This window comes from Phyllobates terribilis, unplaced genomic scaffold (genome assembly GCF_046119375.1).
Source record: "Phyllobates terribilis strain yellow unplaced genomic scaffold, ASM4611937v1 Scaffold_4312__1_contigs__length_62347, whole genome shotgun sequence".
Taxonomy (NCBI): domain Eukaryota; kingdom Metazoa; phylum Chordata; class Amphibia; order Anura; family Dendrobatidae; genus Phyllobates; species Phyllobates terribilis.
This window is the reverse complement of record NW_027367064.1, coordinates 22,933-41,901: the sequence shown is the minus strand read 5'-3', so window position 1 is coordinate 41,901 and position 18,969 is coordinate 22,933. Positions and strand designations below refer to the sequence as shown.

Below are 18,969 nucleotides of genomic sequence, written 5' to 3'. Positions count from 1 at the left end.
TAAGGCTCTTTTGAAAACTCGGCTCTTGGAAATTGTTCTTTAAATTTCTAGATCAAGCACTAGAGGTGGAGAGTCAGAAGAATGAGGGCAGAACATTAAATAGGTCCACACAACAAATGATAAACAAACTCATAATAAGACTAAATAGATTCCATCCATAACGACGTAAAATCCGACAAAAACAATGTCTTTGTTGCAACCAACAAAGTAAATTCTAAACTCTCATATATATCTATGTAAGGGTCAATCGTATTGTAACAGAATCGAAATGAGAATAATTCAAATAACAAGAACGATAAACAGATTTACGTGGTTCATCAAATTGACTAAATACACGGACAAAGGAAGATCATATTATTATTATCCATGGACAAAGGGAGATCATATTATTATCTGAGGCTTATTACAAATATAGGTTTAAAACGGCTTGTCTCTCTTATCTCTAGGGTTTACATAGAGCCATTATTAATAGTGCTAACAAATCCCTAGCAGAATTGGGCCACAACACTAGGCAAGTCCGACCCAAAAACAAGGCAGGTTGGGCGACGGTCCAGGAACCAAACTTCTTGGGGGCCCAAATTTACAACTTTTATTTTTTATATTTAGCAGTAGTTAGCATTGTTGGCAATCAAAATTAATGGCTCAGTGGCAATATACCATTTGCAGCTTCAGTAATGGGATGGGGTTCAATTCTTTTCTAAAGAAGTTTTTGGATAACTCTTTTTTAATTTTTTAATTTATCTATTAGAAAAGAACCCAGAAACCTTCTAATTTATGCATTAGAAATGAGTCCAACAACCAAGCATCTAGAAAGACTCATTTATTATTTTGGTAAAATAATTTGACTATATACATTCATGTGAAAAATATTTCTCAAGAGTATTTATAATGCCTAAATTTGAACAAGATTACTATTAACAAATGGAAAGGACCAATGCATATTCACGTTTTAACATTGTATTGAATCAATCAAATTTCCTAATTTATTCTTTAAGAATGTTGGGGCTATAAATTATTTTTTTTATAACTTTATGTTAAGGGTATATTCCATTCATTAGATCAAATTGTTAAACTAGAGCATAAGTTAGAAAATAATTCTATATAACTATTACATCTACTTTCCTTGTTTTATTCATAATTTTCTATCATTTATGGTGTTAAGCGTGTGTTTTAACTTATATGAGATTTTAATTAAGTGTTATATGTGTATGTATTTATTTTAATTGTTTTTAAGATTTTATAAACCTATACAGTAGGTTTATTTTAAAGAGCTTATAAACTCTTTTGATTTTCTGTTGATATTATAAATATCTTTCTATATATGATGTATATTCAAAAAATATTTTTTATAAATATAAATCTATCTATCAAATAATCATTTTGGGGCCTAAATTTTATTTCCCTAGGGACCTGTATATGCTAGGACCGGCCTGACACTAGGGCCGAAATACAAAAAAACAGAAGAACTAATTAAGGTCAAAAAACAAACATTTAATTCAAGTCATTTGCAACAAATCTCCACCTTGACTTGAATATTTTAGATTGACTCTACATATGCACCATAACAGTGCAAGATGAACAGACTTCTCCTCTGCCATAGAATTATCTCACAGGGCAACTAGCAATCTCTAATGTAGAGCAAGTCTAGACATTGTTCGAACTTGCTCTCAAGAACTGGTTTGGTGAACATATTAGCAGGGTTATTAGTTGTCCCTACTTTATTCACCTCAATTCTCTTCTTATTCCTCAAAAAATGATACCTAATATCAATGTGCTTCGTCTTCTCATGATGGACCTGATCCTTGGTTAAGCATATTGCACTTGAGTTGTAACATTACACTAAAGATCCATTCTAATGTAAACCTAGATCATTAACCAGTCCCTTTAGCCACACTCCCTCCTTAACTACTTATGCCAAAGTCATATACTCTGCCTCTATAGTAGACAAAGTAATTCTAGGCTATAGATTTGCTTTCCATCTTACCACATAACCTCTTAGAGTGAAGACATAATGAGTCATAGATCTCCTAATATCCACATCTCCAACATAATCAGAATATGAGTAACCAGTAACCAAACACTAAGAGTCATTTCGATAACAGAGACTAACATCAGATGTACCTCTAAGGTACCTGAAAATCCTCTTTACAACTTGCCAATATTCCTTCCCAGGGTTGACCATGAATCGACTTACCACACTAATGCGAATGCTAAATCTGGCCGAGTGTAGACCATAGAATACATCAAACTCGCAACTGCATTAGCATATGGGATTCGGGACATGTACTCTTCATCATGACATACATTCCCATCTTGTTGTTAGACTCCATTGGAGTATCTATAGGCTTGCAGGTGGACGACTCACTCCAAAATATTGTAATTTTGTAGATGGACAAGTCATTATCCTCCATCTTAGTTACCATTAGTGCGTATCCTACCAGATGATCGTACATATACCTCGTTGGAAGTAAGATTTTAATCATTCTTGTCCGGTCTTGAGCAATACTTCGATGCATAACTTCATTAGAACTTGTTTCTCATAGTACAGTTTCATACTTATTTGTATCCTGACCATCAATAAATGATTGTAATAGTTTGCTTTATACCAACGTAGGTGCCTAAATTTCTTTTGGAGTAATTTGCACCTCCATCTTCTCATCAACAACCTATTTCATTGTTGTATCACTGGTCTTCTCTTTGGATTTCAGAATGAAACTCTCATGAAAGACTACACTCCTTATTATAATCTTGTTATCATATCAGGTTTTGTACCCTTTCACACCAGTACCATAGCCCCATGAAAACTCCCTTCTCAGCTTTTGGCTCTAACTTACCCTCACTTACATGATAATAAATTGTGCAACAAAAAATCCTCAGATCTAAGTAATCAACATTTCTTCGAGTCCACACCTCGTAAGGTGTTTTGCATTCAATACATGTGTGCTGGCTCTTATTGACCAGATAGCAGGCCGTTGTAACTGCTTCACCCCAGAACCGTCTAGCAAGGCTAGCATTTGAAATCATGAATCTTGGTTTCTCAAAAGTGTCTAATTTATTCGTTCCACTTCACCATTTTGTTTTGGTGTAAACCTGACTGTATGATGCCAAGAGATTCACTCACACTTGCAGAACTCATTAAACTCAGACGAACAGAATTCCTAACATTATCTGTTCGCAATCTTTTGACCTTCTTTCCAGTCTAATTTTCAACTAGGATCTTCCAGTCCTTGAACCTACTAAACGCCTCTCCTTTATGCCTCGCCATAAATACCCATGTCATCCTAGAGTAGTCATAAAAGATTGATAGAAAGTACATGTAACCACTCAAAGACTCAACAAGGGAAGGACCCCATCAATCTAAATGGATGTAATCCAGCGTGCCCTTTGTTTGGTGAACTGCCTTAGAAAACTTACTACGATCTAATTTTCCAAGCACACAATGCTCACAGAACTCTAGACCCTTGATCTTGTGACCTCCTAGAAGATCCTTTCTTGACAGCATCTACATTCCATGTTCACTCATATGAGCAAGTCTCATGTGCCATATTCTAGTAAGATCAACGTTCTTAACCATTGATACAATAGCTGCAAAACCTGATACTGTAGAACCTTGTAGGAAATACAAATTTCCATGTCTGGTGCCTCTTAGAATCACATGTGAGCCTTGTACACTTTTAAAACTCCATCTTTTCTTGATTAACAGAAACTCTTCCTATCCCGCAAACTAAGAGATATTAGATTCTTCTTTAAAAGTGGAACATGCCTGATTTCCTTGATTGTATAGAATTTCTCATCATGGGTTCTAACCCTGATTGAGCTGATCTCAACCACCTTGTAGACAGAATCGTTTTTCATAAAGACACTACCTCCATCTACGATACGATATGTTCTGAACAACTCCCTTGTTAGACAGATATGATATGATACTCCAGAATCAAGAATTCACACATCAGATTGATGAGCGTGCTCATCAGCAACTAGCACAATATCATTTCTAGAATCAGCATCATCTTCTGCTATTGTAGCAACATTGGATTTGTGCTCTTGTTGTTGCTTCTTCTTCTTAGGACAGTCATTCTTTCAATGACTCTTTTCATTACATTAGGAACAAACATCTTGTCGTAATTTAGGGTTTGATTTCTGCTCTTGCTTCTGAAACTTCTTCTTCTTACCCTTCTTACCATCCCTGCTTCCGCTGACCATAAAAGAAATATTCAATTTAAGTCATTCATAACAAATTATACATAAAATCTTATATTTTTAGTGTATGAATGATTGCCGGTTAATTTATTAAAAAAGGATGTGTTTTGTTTGTTTTTGAAATGAGTATAAAACTTTAGCAAAAGTTGAAATTGATTAGGAAGGCAATTACTTCGACAAAAATTGATTGCACCATCAGTCCCATAATATAGTTCTCATTTACTTTTACATACTTATCGATATACATTTGTGCTGTTAATATTTTTAATTATATGCTAGTATAAATCATAAAAAAAATTATATTCTTAAAATACTTATCGAAACGAATCAAACAAGACCGCTAACGACTATGTTTTTTCTTATACATTATCACAAATCGATAAAATAAACTGCGATTATAAATATTGTCAAAATAAGAATGAATACTATATTATGAAAAAATGGAATAATATAGGAAAAATGGAAGTACAAATTTTTGTTCCTCCTCCATTAGTGAAAAACTGTTTAAATTATTTTTGCGATGTGCTAAGGATGTCCATAGCAGATCTCTTTACTATGTTTTTTCGAACTTTCCTTGTTTTTGACCTTCTCACTGTAAAAAGAAGAAAATACGAGTTTAGTGCTGATCAGGTCTGGTTAGGCATCAACTGTATCTCATTTCATTTTTCTAACGAATGTCCAATGTATTGCAGTTTTGGAACTGATAAAAAATGTAGAAGTAGCCGCAATCATTGGTCCAGAAACATCCATGGAGGCCGTGTTTGAAATCAGCATATGTGACAAGGCCCATGTTCCACTTATTTCGTACTCTGCTACTAGTCCTTTTCTTTCTTCATTGGAGAGTAAATACTTCATCCAAGCTGCTCAAGTTGATTCTGCTCAAGTTGAAGCAATTAGCTCACTTGTTAAAGCTTTCGGATGGAGACAAATAGTGCCGATCTTCGTAGATAACGATTTTGGTGGAGGAATCATACCTTCTTTGATAGATAATTTGCTACAAGCAGGCACACATGTACCGTACCGTAGCCCTATTTCTCCCTCTGCAAGTAATGATCAGATTTCAATGGAGCTTAACAATCTCAAGTCATTATCCACACGTGTCTTCATAGTTCACATGGACAGAATTTTAGGCAGAAGGCTGTTCTCATTGGCTCGTGAGCATGAGATGTTAAGTAAAGATTATGTTTGGATAGTAACAAATGGAATAGGCAATGTGGTAGACAGGCTAACACCACCCAGCATCAAAGACATGCAAGGAGTAATAGGTGTAAGAACTTATCTCCCACGAACAAGTGAGTTGGAGAACTTCATATTTCGATGGAAAAGGAGAATGGTTAAAGAGAATCAAAATGCGGTTGATCCGCAAGTAACCATGTTCGAACTCTGGGCTTATGATTCAGTTACGGCTTTAGCTAGAGCTATAGAGAAAGTTGGGAGCTCGGGTTTCGTGTTTGATACATCAAATATTTCGTCGGGTCAACAGTCAACCGATCTATCTACACTAGGAGTTTCACGAGCTGGAAACAATTTAATTCGTGAAATGAGAAGTGATAGATTTAAAGGTCTTAGTGGGGGTTTCTCTTTACTAAAAGGGAAACTAAAATCTTCCATTATGGAGATCATAAACATAAATGGAAAAGGAGAGAACATAATTGGAATATGGACACCAGAAAATGGGTTTCTTAGAGACATAAGTTCGTCTAATAATCAAAATTACTCCATCTCTAAGGATATACTTGGACCCATTATATGGCCCGGGGGGCAAACAGATGTACCTAAAGGATGGGTATTTCCTACAAACGAGAAAAAACTAAGGATTTTAGTTCCTATTAAGTATGGTTTTGATGAATTTGTAAAGGTTACATACGATGGTATCAACACAGCTTACTCAGGCTTCTGCATCCATCTCTTTAAAGCTATAACGGACAATTTTTCGTACCCAATTCCGCATGAGTTTTTCATCCTTAATGATACAAACAAGCCCGTTAATTATTCTTACGACGAGCTGATTCATGAAGTTTTTCTTAAGGTACTCCTCCTACTTTCAAAACCGTGATTAGCTAAGTTTTCGCATACACGATTTCTTTCCATAATTCAAAATAGGTAAGTGGACTTGATCGATTAGCTATATATATTTATGTAAATTGTTTCGTTCTTGCAGAAATACGATGCTATCATAGGTGATGTCACGATCCTGGCAAGTAGGTCTGAGTCAGTTGACTTTACATTACCATATCTTGAATCTGGAGTAGTTATGATCGCACCCATTGACAACAGTGACAAAAGATTGGAATGGGTATTCGTCAAACCTTTTGATTGGGATTTATGGTTGGCAAGTTTCTGTTCAATGGTGTTTTTTGCGTTGGTTCTATGGGCAGTGGAGCGTACCAACCCAGACCTAAATAATGCAAACGACACTCTCTTTTACACTTTCTCAATGCTGGTCTTTGCGCATGGTAATTATATATAGCATCGTTATGTTTATTCATTTTTTTAATCTTCTTACTTGTTGCACTAATATAGAGATGCTTCATAATATATAGGGCATTGATCAGGTGAGAATGAACTCTTAGGTGAAAACATACTTGCATATATAGAAAAATAGTCATGGATAAAGAGCAAATATTCATGCCCTTCTGAAATTTGAATATGTTTTTCCGTATCTGTGGATTTTTACTTACACGTAGCCAAACACATACACTAGAATTTACATGCTCATATGTATAATAAACAATTACATCGTACCAACAAAAATTACATGGTAAAACATATATTATGTAAATGGAGTACGTTTTCTATTAACAAGATTTATTTACAAATTTTCTAGTACAAATGTGTAATATATTTTCCAAAATTAAACGTAAATTTCTAAAAACATTCCCGTCAAAAATTTTGGGGGTTCCTTTTTTCCGGGTGGTATATTTATTAAGTAGGAGGTCCATTTTACTTGTAGGGTTCATATGATAACTAAAAGGTTCATTTGTTAATGTTGATGTTCTTAAAAAAAACATTCAAAATTTATTGCGAGAACATCAGATATTTATATGTAACTTCATATATATATATATATATATATATATTATTTTCAGTGAAGCTCAAATTCAGATTTTTTTCAGGAAAATATCTTAGAAAATTTTGAGGAAAATTGTTCACCATTTTATGTTGAGAAATTATTTATTAAAAAATTTCATTTTAAAAATAATAAATGATAAATAGTATACTATGAATTGAAGTGGGTGTCATTCTCACCGTTAATTATCGGGGATGGATAACTCCATTCCTTGGATCCAAATCACATAAAAACGGATATTAAAGTGAAAATAAGAGTATATAATAGTCACTGAATTTACATGTGGTCAATATTCATGGTCAACACTCAACCACCAACGCCTGGTCAACGTTGTTACTGTCAGTCAATTCATCGTGCTCTTTGCATATTAGTGCATGGTTTGTGCATATTAGTACATGGTTTGTTCATTAGTGCATGATTTCTTTGATATAATGCATGGCCTTTGTGCATTGGTGCAGGGTTTCCTTGATTTAGTGCATAGTTGGTGTGTCAATATTAGTCCATGGTTTTTTTGATATAGTACATAGTTTATGTGCATTAGTAAATATAATTTATTGGCTTTAGTGCACGAGTAGGCATTAGTGGGTTGCTTATGTGTATTAGTGTATGAGTTTTGTTAAAAAATATACAAGTTTTGTAGAAAAGTGCATGAGTTTTATTGTAAAATGCATGATTTTTTGTTAAAAGTGCAAGAGTGTTGTTGTGAAGTGCATGAGTTTTGTTCAAAATTGCATTAATTTAACCATAAAATGCAAGAGTTTTGTTGAAAAGTGTTTGTGTTCTATTGAAAGTGCGTTTTACTTTAAAGTGGATGAATTTTGTTAAAAATGCATGAGCTCATGTAAAATGCGTGAATTTTATTTAAATGTACATTAATTTTATAGTAAAGTGCATGAGTTTTACGCAAAAAGTGTAGGAGTTTTCCCGTAAAGTGTATGAGTTTTTTGAAAAATGAATGAGTTTTTACCATAAAATATATTATGATAAATGTCATGGTCTATATGCATTAGTTCATGGTTTCTATGTATAAGTATTGCATTATTTATCTACATTATTAGTGCATGGTTTATCTACGTTAGTGTATTAGTCATTAGTGCATGATTTTATACATTAGTACAGAGTCAATGATCAAAATCAATATCGATTAACAGACACTCAATTACAGTCAATCAAGACCAGTCAACGACGGCCAACACTTGACCACCATTGTTCATTCTCTTTTAGCTGTTCTCCATTTACATTTGCATCCAACATTCTACAGTTTTCCTAATTGTTCATCTACCTTTAATTTGTCCAATGCATTTGTGCAGGTAACAAATTGTCAAACAACGTGGCAAGATTTTTAGTTATTGTATGGTTAATCTTCATTCTCATCATCACACAATCTTACACAGCCAATCTCGCTTCGATGTTAACAGTCAAACAACTTAATTCCACGGTAACTGGGATCAGGGAACTCGTCAATTCTAATCAAACGGTAGGCTATCAAGAAGGCTCTTTTGTTAAGGATTTCCTGAAACATCATAATATTATCAATGTGAAACCCTATACTAGCCCTCAAGAACTTGATGAACTCCTTGTTAAAGGAAGCCAAAATGGTGGGATTGCAGCCGCATTTGACGAACTACCATATGTTAAGGTATTTCTATCCACGTATTGCTCCAAATATATGATGGTGCCTCCTGTCTACCAAGCTGAGGGATTGGGTTTTGCTTTCCAACGTGGTTCACCTCTAGTTGCTGAAGTCTCTCGTCAAATCTTAAAACTAAAAGAGGGAGGTCAAATGGAGCACATTGAGCAACGTCTACGCCAACAAAGACAAGATTGTCCAGAGTCGTCAACCGCTATGATTATATCATCAAATAGGCTTAAATTAAAACATTTTTGGGAGCTATTTTCAATTGTGGGGTCAATATCGATAGCTGGTCTTATTGCATTCCTGATAAGTAATTATGCAGAAGTGTCGCGTTCTAGAGTTAATGGCTCTACTAATCCACAGCCAGGATCTCCAACCACTTCAATATAGCTAATGACTTCATGATTATTCACACATACATGAATCATACAAGTGACGAAATACTTGATCATTGGTAATCCTCTTTGATATTACATACTTTAATATTTATGTAATTCTTTAATATTTATGTAATTCTTAACTTTATAGTGTATTTTATGGGTGAATGGATGGATTGAATATATATTGCAAAATATTAGTAATACACTTTTGTAGGTGTTGTCTTCATTATTTTGCTTCGACAAATATGGTTTGTTTACTACGTAAGAAAAAGTCAACCAATATTCAATCGATCTGGTGGTTTAGTACTAGGTTTCTTTAAGCATTCTATTTAGAGGTCTAGTGGGAGTTCGATTTGTACTGAAGGCATGTAGGGAGATATTGTTACTTAAAGAGGACTAGCTATCATTTAATATGTCAACAATACGATGATCTGGATGTAAGATGACCGAAGCAGACATAAAACTAAAGAAACGAAGAAAAAAGCCCAAATCTTAGTCACTTCGTATCGTGTCTATAAAGTATATACTCATATTAATCATAATATAAAACACTCTCGCAAATATAAAAGAACAAAATTCTAATAATGTTGAATTGACAACATAATTTGATAAGTTTCTAAATAAAAGAGCACTACATACTGCTATTTCATTCCATCAGTGCCCTCTGAACAGAGTATGAAAATTTCAAAAAAGTTTCGAAGAAAACAGACATATCATTGGCACCCACCAAAATGTCGTCGGCGCCCTCCGATCTCCTGCTGAATTATTTAAAGCTGCTGAGACAAAAGTGAGCGACCTCCGTACTTTGTGGTGTGGTCGTTTCTTGTCTAAAAAATCTTCAGGCGATCGCCAACGGCCAACCTACTGCATGTGCTCATCCATCTAAGCAAGAAAATAAGAGTAAAGATTCTTTCGACATTGCTAGTCGTGATTCAGAGAAGAAGGATGATAGCCCCAATAGTCTAAGTCAAGAACTACGCGAGCTACGTGAAAACCTTGAAAATCTAGAGAATGAAGTTTTAGCTTATCGAGCGGTATATGAGGCTAAGTGTAGAGAATGAGAGCGTCTCCAAAAATATGAGTCCTGCCTTCTCAAGGAAGCTCGCAAACGCCGGGTCTATATAGAGCTGATGGAACAAGGGTTTGGGTACAACTGTGTGGACCAGAACTACATTCGAAAGGCACCGGGAGAGGAACATGAGCTTGACTCTAGTGACCGAGGCTCTATATTAGGTGTGAGGTACCATGACGACAAAGATGATCTTAACGAGTTCAAAAACAGCGAGGAGACATCACCAATTACTCGCCTTCATCTTAATTTCAAGAGTGAAGACTCAAATGAAGTATACCACAAAGCACTACCGCACCTAGGAGATTGCTTTCGATCAATCATTATACCCAATGACTCCGAGGGAAGTTGTCCATCACACCAGAGCAACCGTCATAACCCAGTTGTGCTCGAAGAATCCTCTTTGGACAACGATGAGGTAGTAGACTCCCTCGCCGTATGATGTGTTGCGGAAATTATTTGTGAGAACAAGGAGGAGTTTTGTGAGAGAGAGAGATAGACATTATGAGGAGACGTTATCATCAACTCTTAGCAAGTTGGAAATCTAAGAGACAAAAAGAAGTTTGATCGAGGTGTTCGGCAAAGTTGATGAAGACTCACCTCTCTACGAGGAGATGATTAAGAATCCGGTCGTTGCGCGCATTATAGATGAGATCGTGGCCACAATGGAGAAGAAAGAGCAAAGGGCACTCAAGTGGAAGAAGAAGAAGAAGAAGAACTCCAACAACATGCCAGTGAAAGAGGAGGATCCTAGGGTGTTCTATTCCCATCAATATCGGGATATGGATGTTGACCGATCCCTGCTTGATCTAGGCGAGTCTATTAATGTTCTTCCTTCTTATCTTTATTATGACCTTGGTCTGGGTCCTATGCAATTTACTAGAGTTGCCATTAAATTGGCCAACAAAACAATCATATTCCCACTCGGTAAAGTGGAGAACGTGTGGGTGAATTTACTTTCCCCATGGACTTTTACATGATGGAAATGGAGTATGAGCCTAAGGTGGTTCTCGTCATTCTAGGGAGACTGTTTATGAGAACTGCAAGCGCAGTTATAGTGCGAGAAAGAACAACTGCCTTGGGATTTGATGGAAAAACCGTTACATTCAAAATGGACGATAAGACCATCAATGACCTATTGGTTCATTCCCTCAATGGGATTGAAGTTGTGTCGGGCTCAGACACCGAACTAACTTTATCAGAAGGACCTAGTCCCTGAGATGACTTATCTGTGCAGGTTGAGCATAGCATTCGTGGGACCTCACAATAGTCCAAGTGTGGGGAAGCCAAGAAGGAGTTTGGATCTAAGGCAAGCAAGCCTAGGAAGATACGCTAGCAAGGGCATTCATTTAAAAATATCTAAGATTTAAGAATTGTCAGCGGTCGCCTATGCATCAGTGGGGCCCGCCGATGAGAGAATCAAGCGAATCTAACAGAAGACTTGTTGGTAGATGGTGATGATTACCGATGCCCGACATTTTCCAAACGAATTAAAAGACCGAGTCTTTCTTTCTACCTTTCGGTTGCGATTTAATTCGGATTTTATTTTTGAATTCCGAGTTTTGGTGAATTATTTTAATTAGTTTTAGGGTTAGTTTACTTAAACTATACAAAGGGTTTAAATTGTCTTTTAGAGGTTACATGGTCTGATGTTGTTTTTCACAATTCATCGTTTTCTAGTTTACGTAATTTGGTCCTTGGGTTTTGAGAATTTTCCCCACATTTTAGTAATGAATTTCTATTGCTTTATCTTTGTAGAACCTGTTATGGAGGGCTAAAGCCCTATATCATATTAAAGCTTTAAGTGTTATTTGGTTTGATATATTGAGTGTGATTTGAGTTTTGTTTAGCATTGTTTGATTGTTTATCTCTGGATTATAAATGCTATTGAATTTTGATTTTTGATACTAGATTGATCACCTAGGATTAAGATTATTATTCATACATGCCAATATAGATTAATGGCGTTGTCTTAACCTATTCCTTTGAAACAAGCATGAAAACTTAGATTCAGTTTGAACTAGGTCTTTTGTGTAGAGATTTGCATTGCATATTATCTAGTGTTCTTTTATAATTGCTTTCATTGATTTGAACTATAGGAGTTCATCGTAGTTAATCAAGTTAGATAGGTTTAGTATGCTCGGTTTGAGGTGCTAAATAATGGTTGTATAGGAATAGGGTAAAAATACTAGAATATTGTTCTTTGAAATCATAATGATATTGATCAACTAAATGACATGGATTTGCTTTGCTAAGAGTAGTCTCCAGTTAGTTTTTCTAAAATTATTTCTCAGTGTTTCCGTAGTTATTTTTTCCAAAATCACAAAAGTCCTCTTTGTTTTCTATTTAGATTTATAGAAATAAAGCCTAAATAAGTCATTGTCTTCTGTGGGATTCAACCCTTGCTTCCATATATTATAGCAAATAGGATTTAGTGTTCATTAGGTATAAACTTTGTGTGATCTTAATCTCGTAATTATTTGCTTTACTGTGATGTTTGTTTGCAATCCTTTTCCTATTAATTTTTACGACCGGATAAACGCAACATTATCAGGTAGGTTGTTTTGTCACCACATGTTTGATTCCCATATATGGACTAAAGGGATTCATAGGTACTCAAGATAAAGTGGTCAGGATTAGGAGCGGCTTAGCACAACCATCATTTTAGCTTGTACTCCTAGAATAAAAATATGACCAGATTGACGACTTTTGGACTAAGAAAGGAAGAATCTTTCATGCAATCACCATAAAATATAATCATTTAAGGAATGAATTGTACTATGATTTAGGAGAAATATTACATGATATGCAAAACCTTCATAAAACACAATTCAATCAAGTACAAGTCAAGAGAACATGTCAAAGGAATATGTCTATACAATCAAGAGAACCGGATAACACAAACACACTTAAACTAGAGGGATCAATCCAAGAAGCAATATCAGATTCTCACAGGGTTCTCTGAACAAGACCAAAAGTCATACCGAAATCTCTAAGTTTTTGCTTGATCCAGAGGATTTGAGAATAACAGACTACGGTGGAAACATATTCAGCTTTAGTTGTGAATAAGGCAATGTTCTTTTGTTTCTTTGATCCCCAAGAAACTATGCATGATCTAAGGAAGTGCGCCATCCCAGAGGTGCTCTTCCTATCGACAAGAAAGCTTGCATAGTCCGCATTCGTGTAGCCAAGGAGAATCATGAAATAATCCTTAGGATACCATAAGGTAAGGGACTTCATTCCCATGAGGTATCTAAAGACTCTCTTCACTATACCAACGTGTGATTATCTAGGAACTATTTGGAATCGTGCACATAAACATACTGAGAACACAATATTTGGCCTGCTTGTTGTGAAGTACATAAGACAACCTATCATCCCTTGATAGAGCTTCTCTTCAACCTTTTTCCCTCTAGATTCTGGAAAGAGATGAGTTTTCTGGAGAACTAGGAGTGCTATTATCACCTCTAAGAACCATGTGCAACATGCTACAACCAAGCATATGATATTAGGCATCATTTCCTTAGATGTCATTTGAAGAAAGGAAATATTATATTAGATCATTGTAGAACTGAGGATTAAATTGTTGGTATATTCACTAAGTCTTTGAATAGGTAACCCTATAACTATGTAAGATTACTTCTTGGATTGATTCATGTGTCCTAGTATGTTTGTGTTATTCACTTCTTTTCACTGTCTAGTTTTCTTCCTTTGTTTTGTTCTCTTGACTTATGCTTGATTGAAATATGCTTTATGAACACCTTGCATGTCCTATAATATTATTGCTTGACGCAATTCTTGGCTAAAAAATGTGTATATTATGGTTTGGATTCATTAAGAGTCATTCTTTGTTTAGCCAAAAAGTCAATTATCCTAACATTACAAGCTAAAATTGTTTAATAAGTCGTCCCTAAGCCTAACTACTTGATCTTGATTTCCTAAGAACCCCCTTTAGTCTAAATCTGGAAATCAATCTTGTGGTGTCAAAATTGTCCTATCTTGGTTCTTGCATGGGAAGAACTTTGTAGTCATACAATAGACAGTAAGGTTTCAAGGAAATCACTTGTGCGAACAAAACATGTTCTCATGCTAAACGACTAGTTTTTGAATAATCTCCACTTATCAATGTAATGGCAATATTTATGGTGTGTTTGTGATAGATTTCAACTTGATTCGGTGGGTAAAGTTGGTAAGATGCTTCCCATCCATGCAAAAGGTATTTTTGGTAAGCGAAAGGTAATGATGAGCTGCATCCCTATGATTTAGGCTAGGATCTCGAACCGCCAAATTTTCATGAAAAAACGTGATAAAAACGACCGGATTTGAGGACACAATGGATTGCATTACTCGACACCACTTTCTTGTCTTCTAATCATCATAATCTCTCTTGAATATCTTGATAAGAACCTTGTTCTGTCATAATCTATAAATGGCCTCAAATAAAAGTTTCAAGCTTCCTTGTGTGGAACTCGCCATGCTTGAGGAATTTTGCAATAAAATATCCCTCCTCTACATTTCACTCTTAAGACCTCACCAACATACCCTCCAAGTCCGTCCACTCTCCTGAGGTGGACAGTACTATGTTCGTTTCATCCGAGTATACTCCTTCACAAGAAAGGGAGATGTTCAATGTCGAAGAGCTCACCGCCCCTCTCAGTTCTCCTTGTATGGTGAGGGATTCTTAGTCTGTGGAAGGAAGTCTCAAAAAACGAGGTGCCCAGTCCCTTGCCTTGAGGATAAAAGGATGAGGAAGAGGAACCTAAGGCCAAGAAGGCAAAGAAGAGCTCCTCCACTTCCAAGGACAAGGCTCCCATATTCAATTTAGATTTTGCTTCTGCTTTTTCTTTCATCAAGGAAAAGTTTTAAAAGAGAGGAATCATTGAACCTCTCATAATCGGAGAAGAATTCTAGATGTAGGATATGACTGAGGATGAAAGGTCAAGGTTTGGTGAGTCTATCTAAACTCTCCACTCCCACCTCCAACTCCAAGGGTGGGATAAAGCTTTTCATAGAGATTTTCATCGTCAAAGATGACATTGTCCGCCTCTTCTACTTCAGAATATTCTACTTTGGAGCCAAGGAGAACACATTTTCTTTCGACATCATAGTGAAATGGGGGGACAAGCTCATTCCTCTCAGCACCAACTCATTTTCAGTGCTCTTGGCATCGACTCGAGAACGGTCTTTAATGTCTTGGTCAAGAAGAGTAGTAGGCTGAAGGGAAAATATTTCAAGACCATGATGACAATGTCAAGGCCATTTATGGGGTTCTGATCATGGGAGAACTTGACTCGAGTCTACTGTCCCTTCACTGGAAACTCTTGCACAAGTTCATTATAAGGAACATTTTGCCTCTTTAAAAAACAAAGACATTGTTACCATCAATGACGACATCCTCATGGAAAGAATCATCTCCGATGTCCAAGTTGGTTTGTGGAGGATTATGCTAGCCACATCCAACACTGCCACCAGCACAAGCTCTCCCTTGTCCTTATCCAGTCAAGAAGGTTCTCAAGTTCTTCGACTGCTATCCTGAGAGTTTGCCCGAGACTTCCTATGCCAGTTTCCTCACCTTCACAAACCTCCACTCCATGTAATACATAACAAAGGTCCCTTCCATTGAAACTCCAAAGTTAGAAGCACCTCTAGTTGCTCTGTCTTCCTCTAGTGTTAGGATCAATATTGACATCATTGCTCATAGTTTCAAAGGCCTTGAAGATCCCATCTATGACAGTGCCAAGTACATGCAAGGTATTATCACTAGACAAAAGAACTCAGGGAGAGCATTAATGATTTCCTGAACAAAACTTAGTTACGTTTCTACAGAACTTAGTTACATTTTCAATATAAGTTCTAATCCTCCATTTATCTTATTAATTTCCAAGCAAAAAGATAGCGAGAAGAAGAAAATATTCGTGCATTATGTAAAGAGCAAGTGTAAGCCGTGTTCTGTTAGTGTTGTTTTACAAGCTTAGGAAGTCTTAATGTGTCTAGGCTGAAGTTTTGTATTCTCATAAATGTTGTTGTAATTAAGTATTAATATCAACAGACATTGAAATCCTTTTGAGAGAAAGATAGTGAATTTTCTTCTACATAACTGATTGATTGTCAAATGTTCTCACTATAAGAATAGTGTTCTATCTGTTTTACTATTTTAATTCCGCACCCTAAAAACAAGACTTTCATAAATTGTGTTCCTTGAATTTATTCTGAAAAACATTGTTGATGCTCAGATTCCTTGCGATACTACACGTCTTGCAAGAGGGTGAAAACCAAGCTTTTGCTCTTCTTGGCTCGGGTAGGATATCGTCGAGTAATGGGCTCCCGGAGTTAAAGATGGCTCGTTCGTTTGCTTAGAATTACACCTCGCCCGATGTACCCGCATAACCAAGCCTATAGGGGATCTTTCTCTGGATTTGGCTCTCCGACGCTCATGTCATTCGGGGCACAAATGAGGGTAAATAGTGTTTAAGGTATAAAAATAGAGTAGTAATAGAGCTCTCGTCCTCGAGAGGGGGAAACGGCTCAGGAACCTTTTGAATTATTCCCAAAGAGGAATAATTTGACTGACAAATCTCTGTAAGTTTTGAAAGAGTTTAATCACTTAAAAGGGAATAATGAACAGTGTACTTTCTCACCAGCCACTATTTATAGGGAAATAAATGGTCCCCTATCTTTTTATTTTATGCCAATAACATCACTCCATTCCCTTTAATTTAACTTTTCTTTCTTCTTTCTTTGGGATTTTGGTTCATGGTTTTTTCCTTAAACCCTATTAATGAGAATCAAACTAGGCCCAACAAACTCCGCCGCAACATCCTGCACCACAAGCCCCTCGCGTGGTAAAGGCTCGCGGGGCTTGTGCCTTAACGGCGGAGGTGAGACTTCATGCTCCTAGAGATGATTCTCATCATTAATTTTGTTATTGAGATGTTGACTTATCACTCGCCTATCTGTGTTTCTCGTGAGTTTTATGGCCTTATGAACCCCTCGTACTCGTCTTCGGTACTCGCGAGGTTGTTCTCGTCTCACCTTCCTTTCTTCGTGTGCACACATCCCTGCGTAAGTTTGTTCCCTCACGCGCCAACATTTCATATCTCTTTGAAAATAAAACCCAGGACGGGTTGTCATCATTCACGCGACACGTGTCACCCTAGGGTCTTCTGACGCTTCGCATCCCTCTTCCTTATAATTATTTCGCCCTTGTCACTTTCTTCACTTTTACCGCTGTCACTTTGCGTTCTCTCTCTTCTTAAAGTTCCTTCTTCGATAACGCTTTCTCCCGGTGCCTTGTGCCTCTTAGCTTCTCCAATTGCTCATCCTTCTATCGTCGTCGTCATAATGGCCATAGGTTAGCCCTTCTTCCCCTCATTACTATGATTGTCTTGCTTAATTGCCTTTGTTGAAGTGTTCTTTGGGATTTTATTTCTTCTTTTACTATTTAACCTCGGAGGTCTTTGGTGGTTCTTAGGGTGCTTTGGCCACCGTTGTCGGAAAACTTTTTCGGCAACACTCTTTTTGCCATTCTTTACTCTTAGCTCTATTAATGGCGGAAAAAACAAATTTTTCCTATGTTTTTTAACTTTTTTTAAACCTTTTCCTAAAATGCGGATCCTTAAAATGATGCTTTGAAAAACATGCACCTTTTCGGTCACATCACATCTGTCAATGTCTTTTCATTAACAAATGCATTCCTGCGGCATAGGTGTACAATTTTTATCCTCTTGCCCTTGCCTTCTTTCTTTATCTTTTCTCTATAGTTTTTCATGTACCATACGAAGGTTCCCTTCCCTCTTTTATTTTTCATATCGATGATGGTTGATAATGAGTTCTTTCATTACTCTTTGCGAGGTGATCCATACCCTGGAAAACAGATCCTTCCTTTTCTCTATGCATAAAGTAATGTGTCATCTGTATGAAGTTAGGAGGTCGCTATGACCTCGTCCTCGTCATCAGACCTCTTTTGCCCCGTACCTGACAAAGGGAACGAAGTGTGCACACAAACTAGAGATAAGTCGGGGCCGAGCTCGCGAGCTGCAGCCCCTCGGTCATAAGCTATTATTTACAACACTTTCCTAGTGCGCCTACCGGTCGTCCGGTATGTGCCTCGCGATCTCCCTTCCATAGTAGTCACTCATGCTCCCCATGTTCCCATTCTAGATGGTCGGGTTGCCCCGGTTGCTTGTACTCTCCCAAGTAAGAACATGAAGCCTTCACGAAGGTCTGTTAAAACCATTCAACTCATGGACTATGCAAAGGAAATTCCCTTTCCCAGTGGAACTATCTTACCCTACCTATTACGAGTCGAGAGTATCTCGACGACTATGAGGAATAATTTCCCATTGTTAGGTCAAGCTAGTATTGCTTTACCTCAGTTTCTCTAGTTTTAATGATAACAAACACTTTCTTTTAACATCTACATTGAGTTTACTCAGTACAGGTACTTAGGAAGCGTATGGAGTGGAGCAGAGCACGGAAAGCAAGTCGCGATGATCAGGAGCAGGTCGCTATGCATGAATCAGAGGTCGCGACTATATATAGAAGGTCGCTTCCATGACAGAGAAGGTCGCGGCAATCACAGACAAGTATCTGTCTAATATAAGGTGTTGTAAAG

General features: G+C 36.7%; 1 protein-coding gene across 1 annotated transcript; it reads left to right on the top strand.

The window, feature by feature from the left end:
• Nucleotides 1-4,731: 4,731 nt before the first annotated feature.
• On the top strand, nucleotides 4,732-9,296 carry LOC141249082 (uncharacterized). The gene is made up of 4 exons (XM_073669538.1): nucleotides 4,732-4,849; nucleotides 4,893-6,229; nucleotides 6,362-6,656; nucleotides 8,581-9,296. Exons 1-4 carry the CDS (start codon nucleotides 4,732-4,734, stop codon nucleotides 9,294-9,296), a joined length of 2,466 nt encoding a protein of 821 aa, XP_073525639.1.
• The last annotated feature ends 9,673 nt before the right edge of the window (nucleotides 9,297-18,969 follow it).

What these genes read in the sequence shown, in the direction of transcription:
- LOC141249082 (XM_073669538.1), top strand. Translation starts at nt 4,732, where the DNA reads ATGTCCATAGCAGATCTCTTTACTATGTTTTTTCGAACTTTCCTTGTT. An exon ending in GGTCTGGTTAGGCATCAACT is followed by an intron (nt 4,850 to 4,892) that starts GTATCTCATTTC and finishes AATGTATTGCAG; the next exon opens with TTTTGGAACTGATAAAAAAT. An exon ending in AATGCTGGTCTTTGCGCATG is followed by an intron (nt 6,657 to 8,580) that starts GTAATTATATAT and finishes GCATTTGTGCAG; the next exon opens with GTAACAAATTGTCAAACAAC.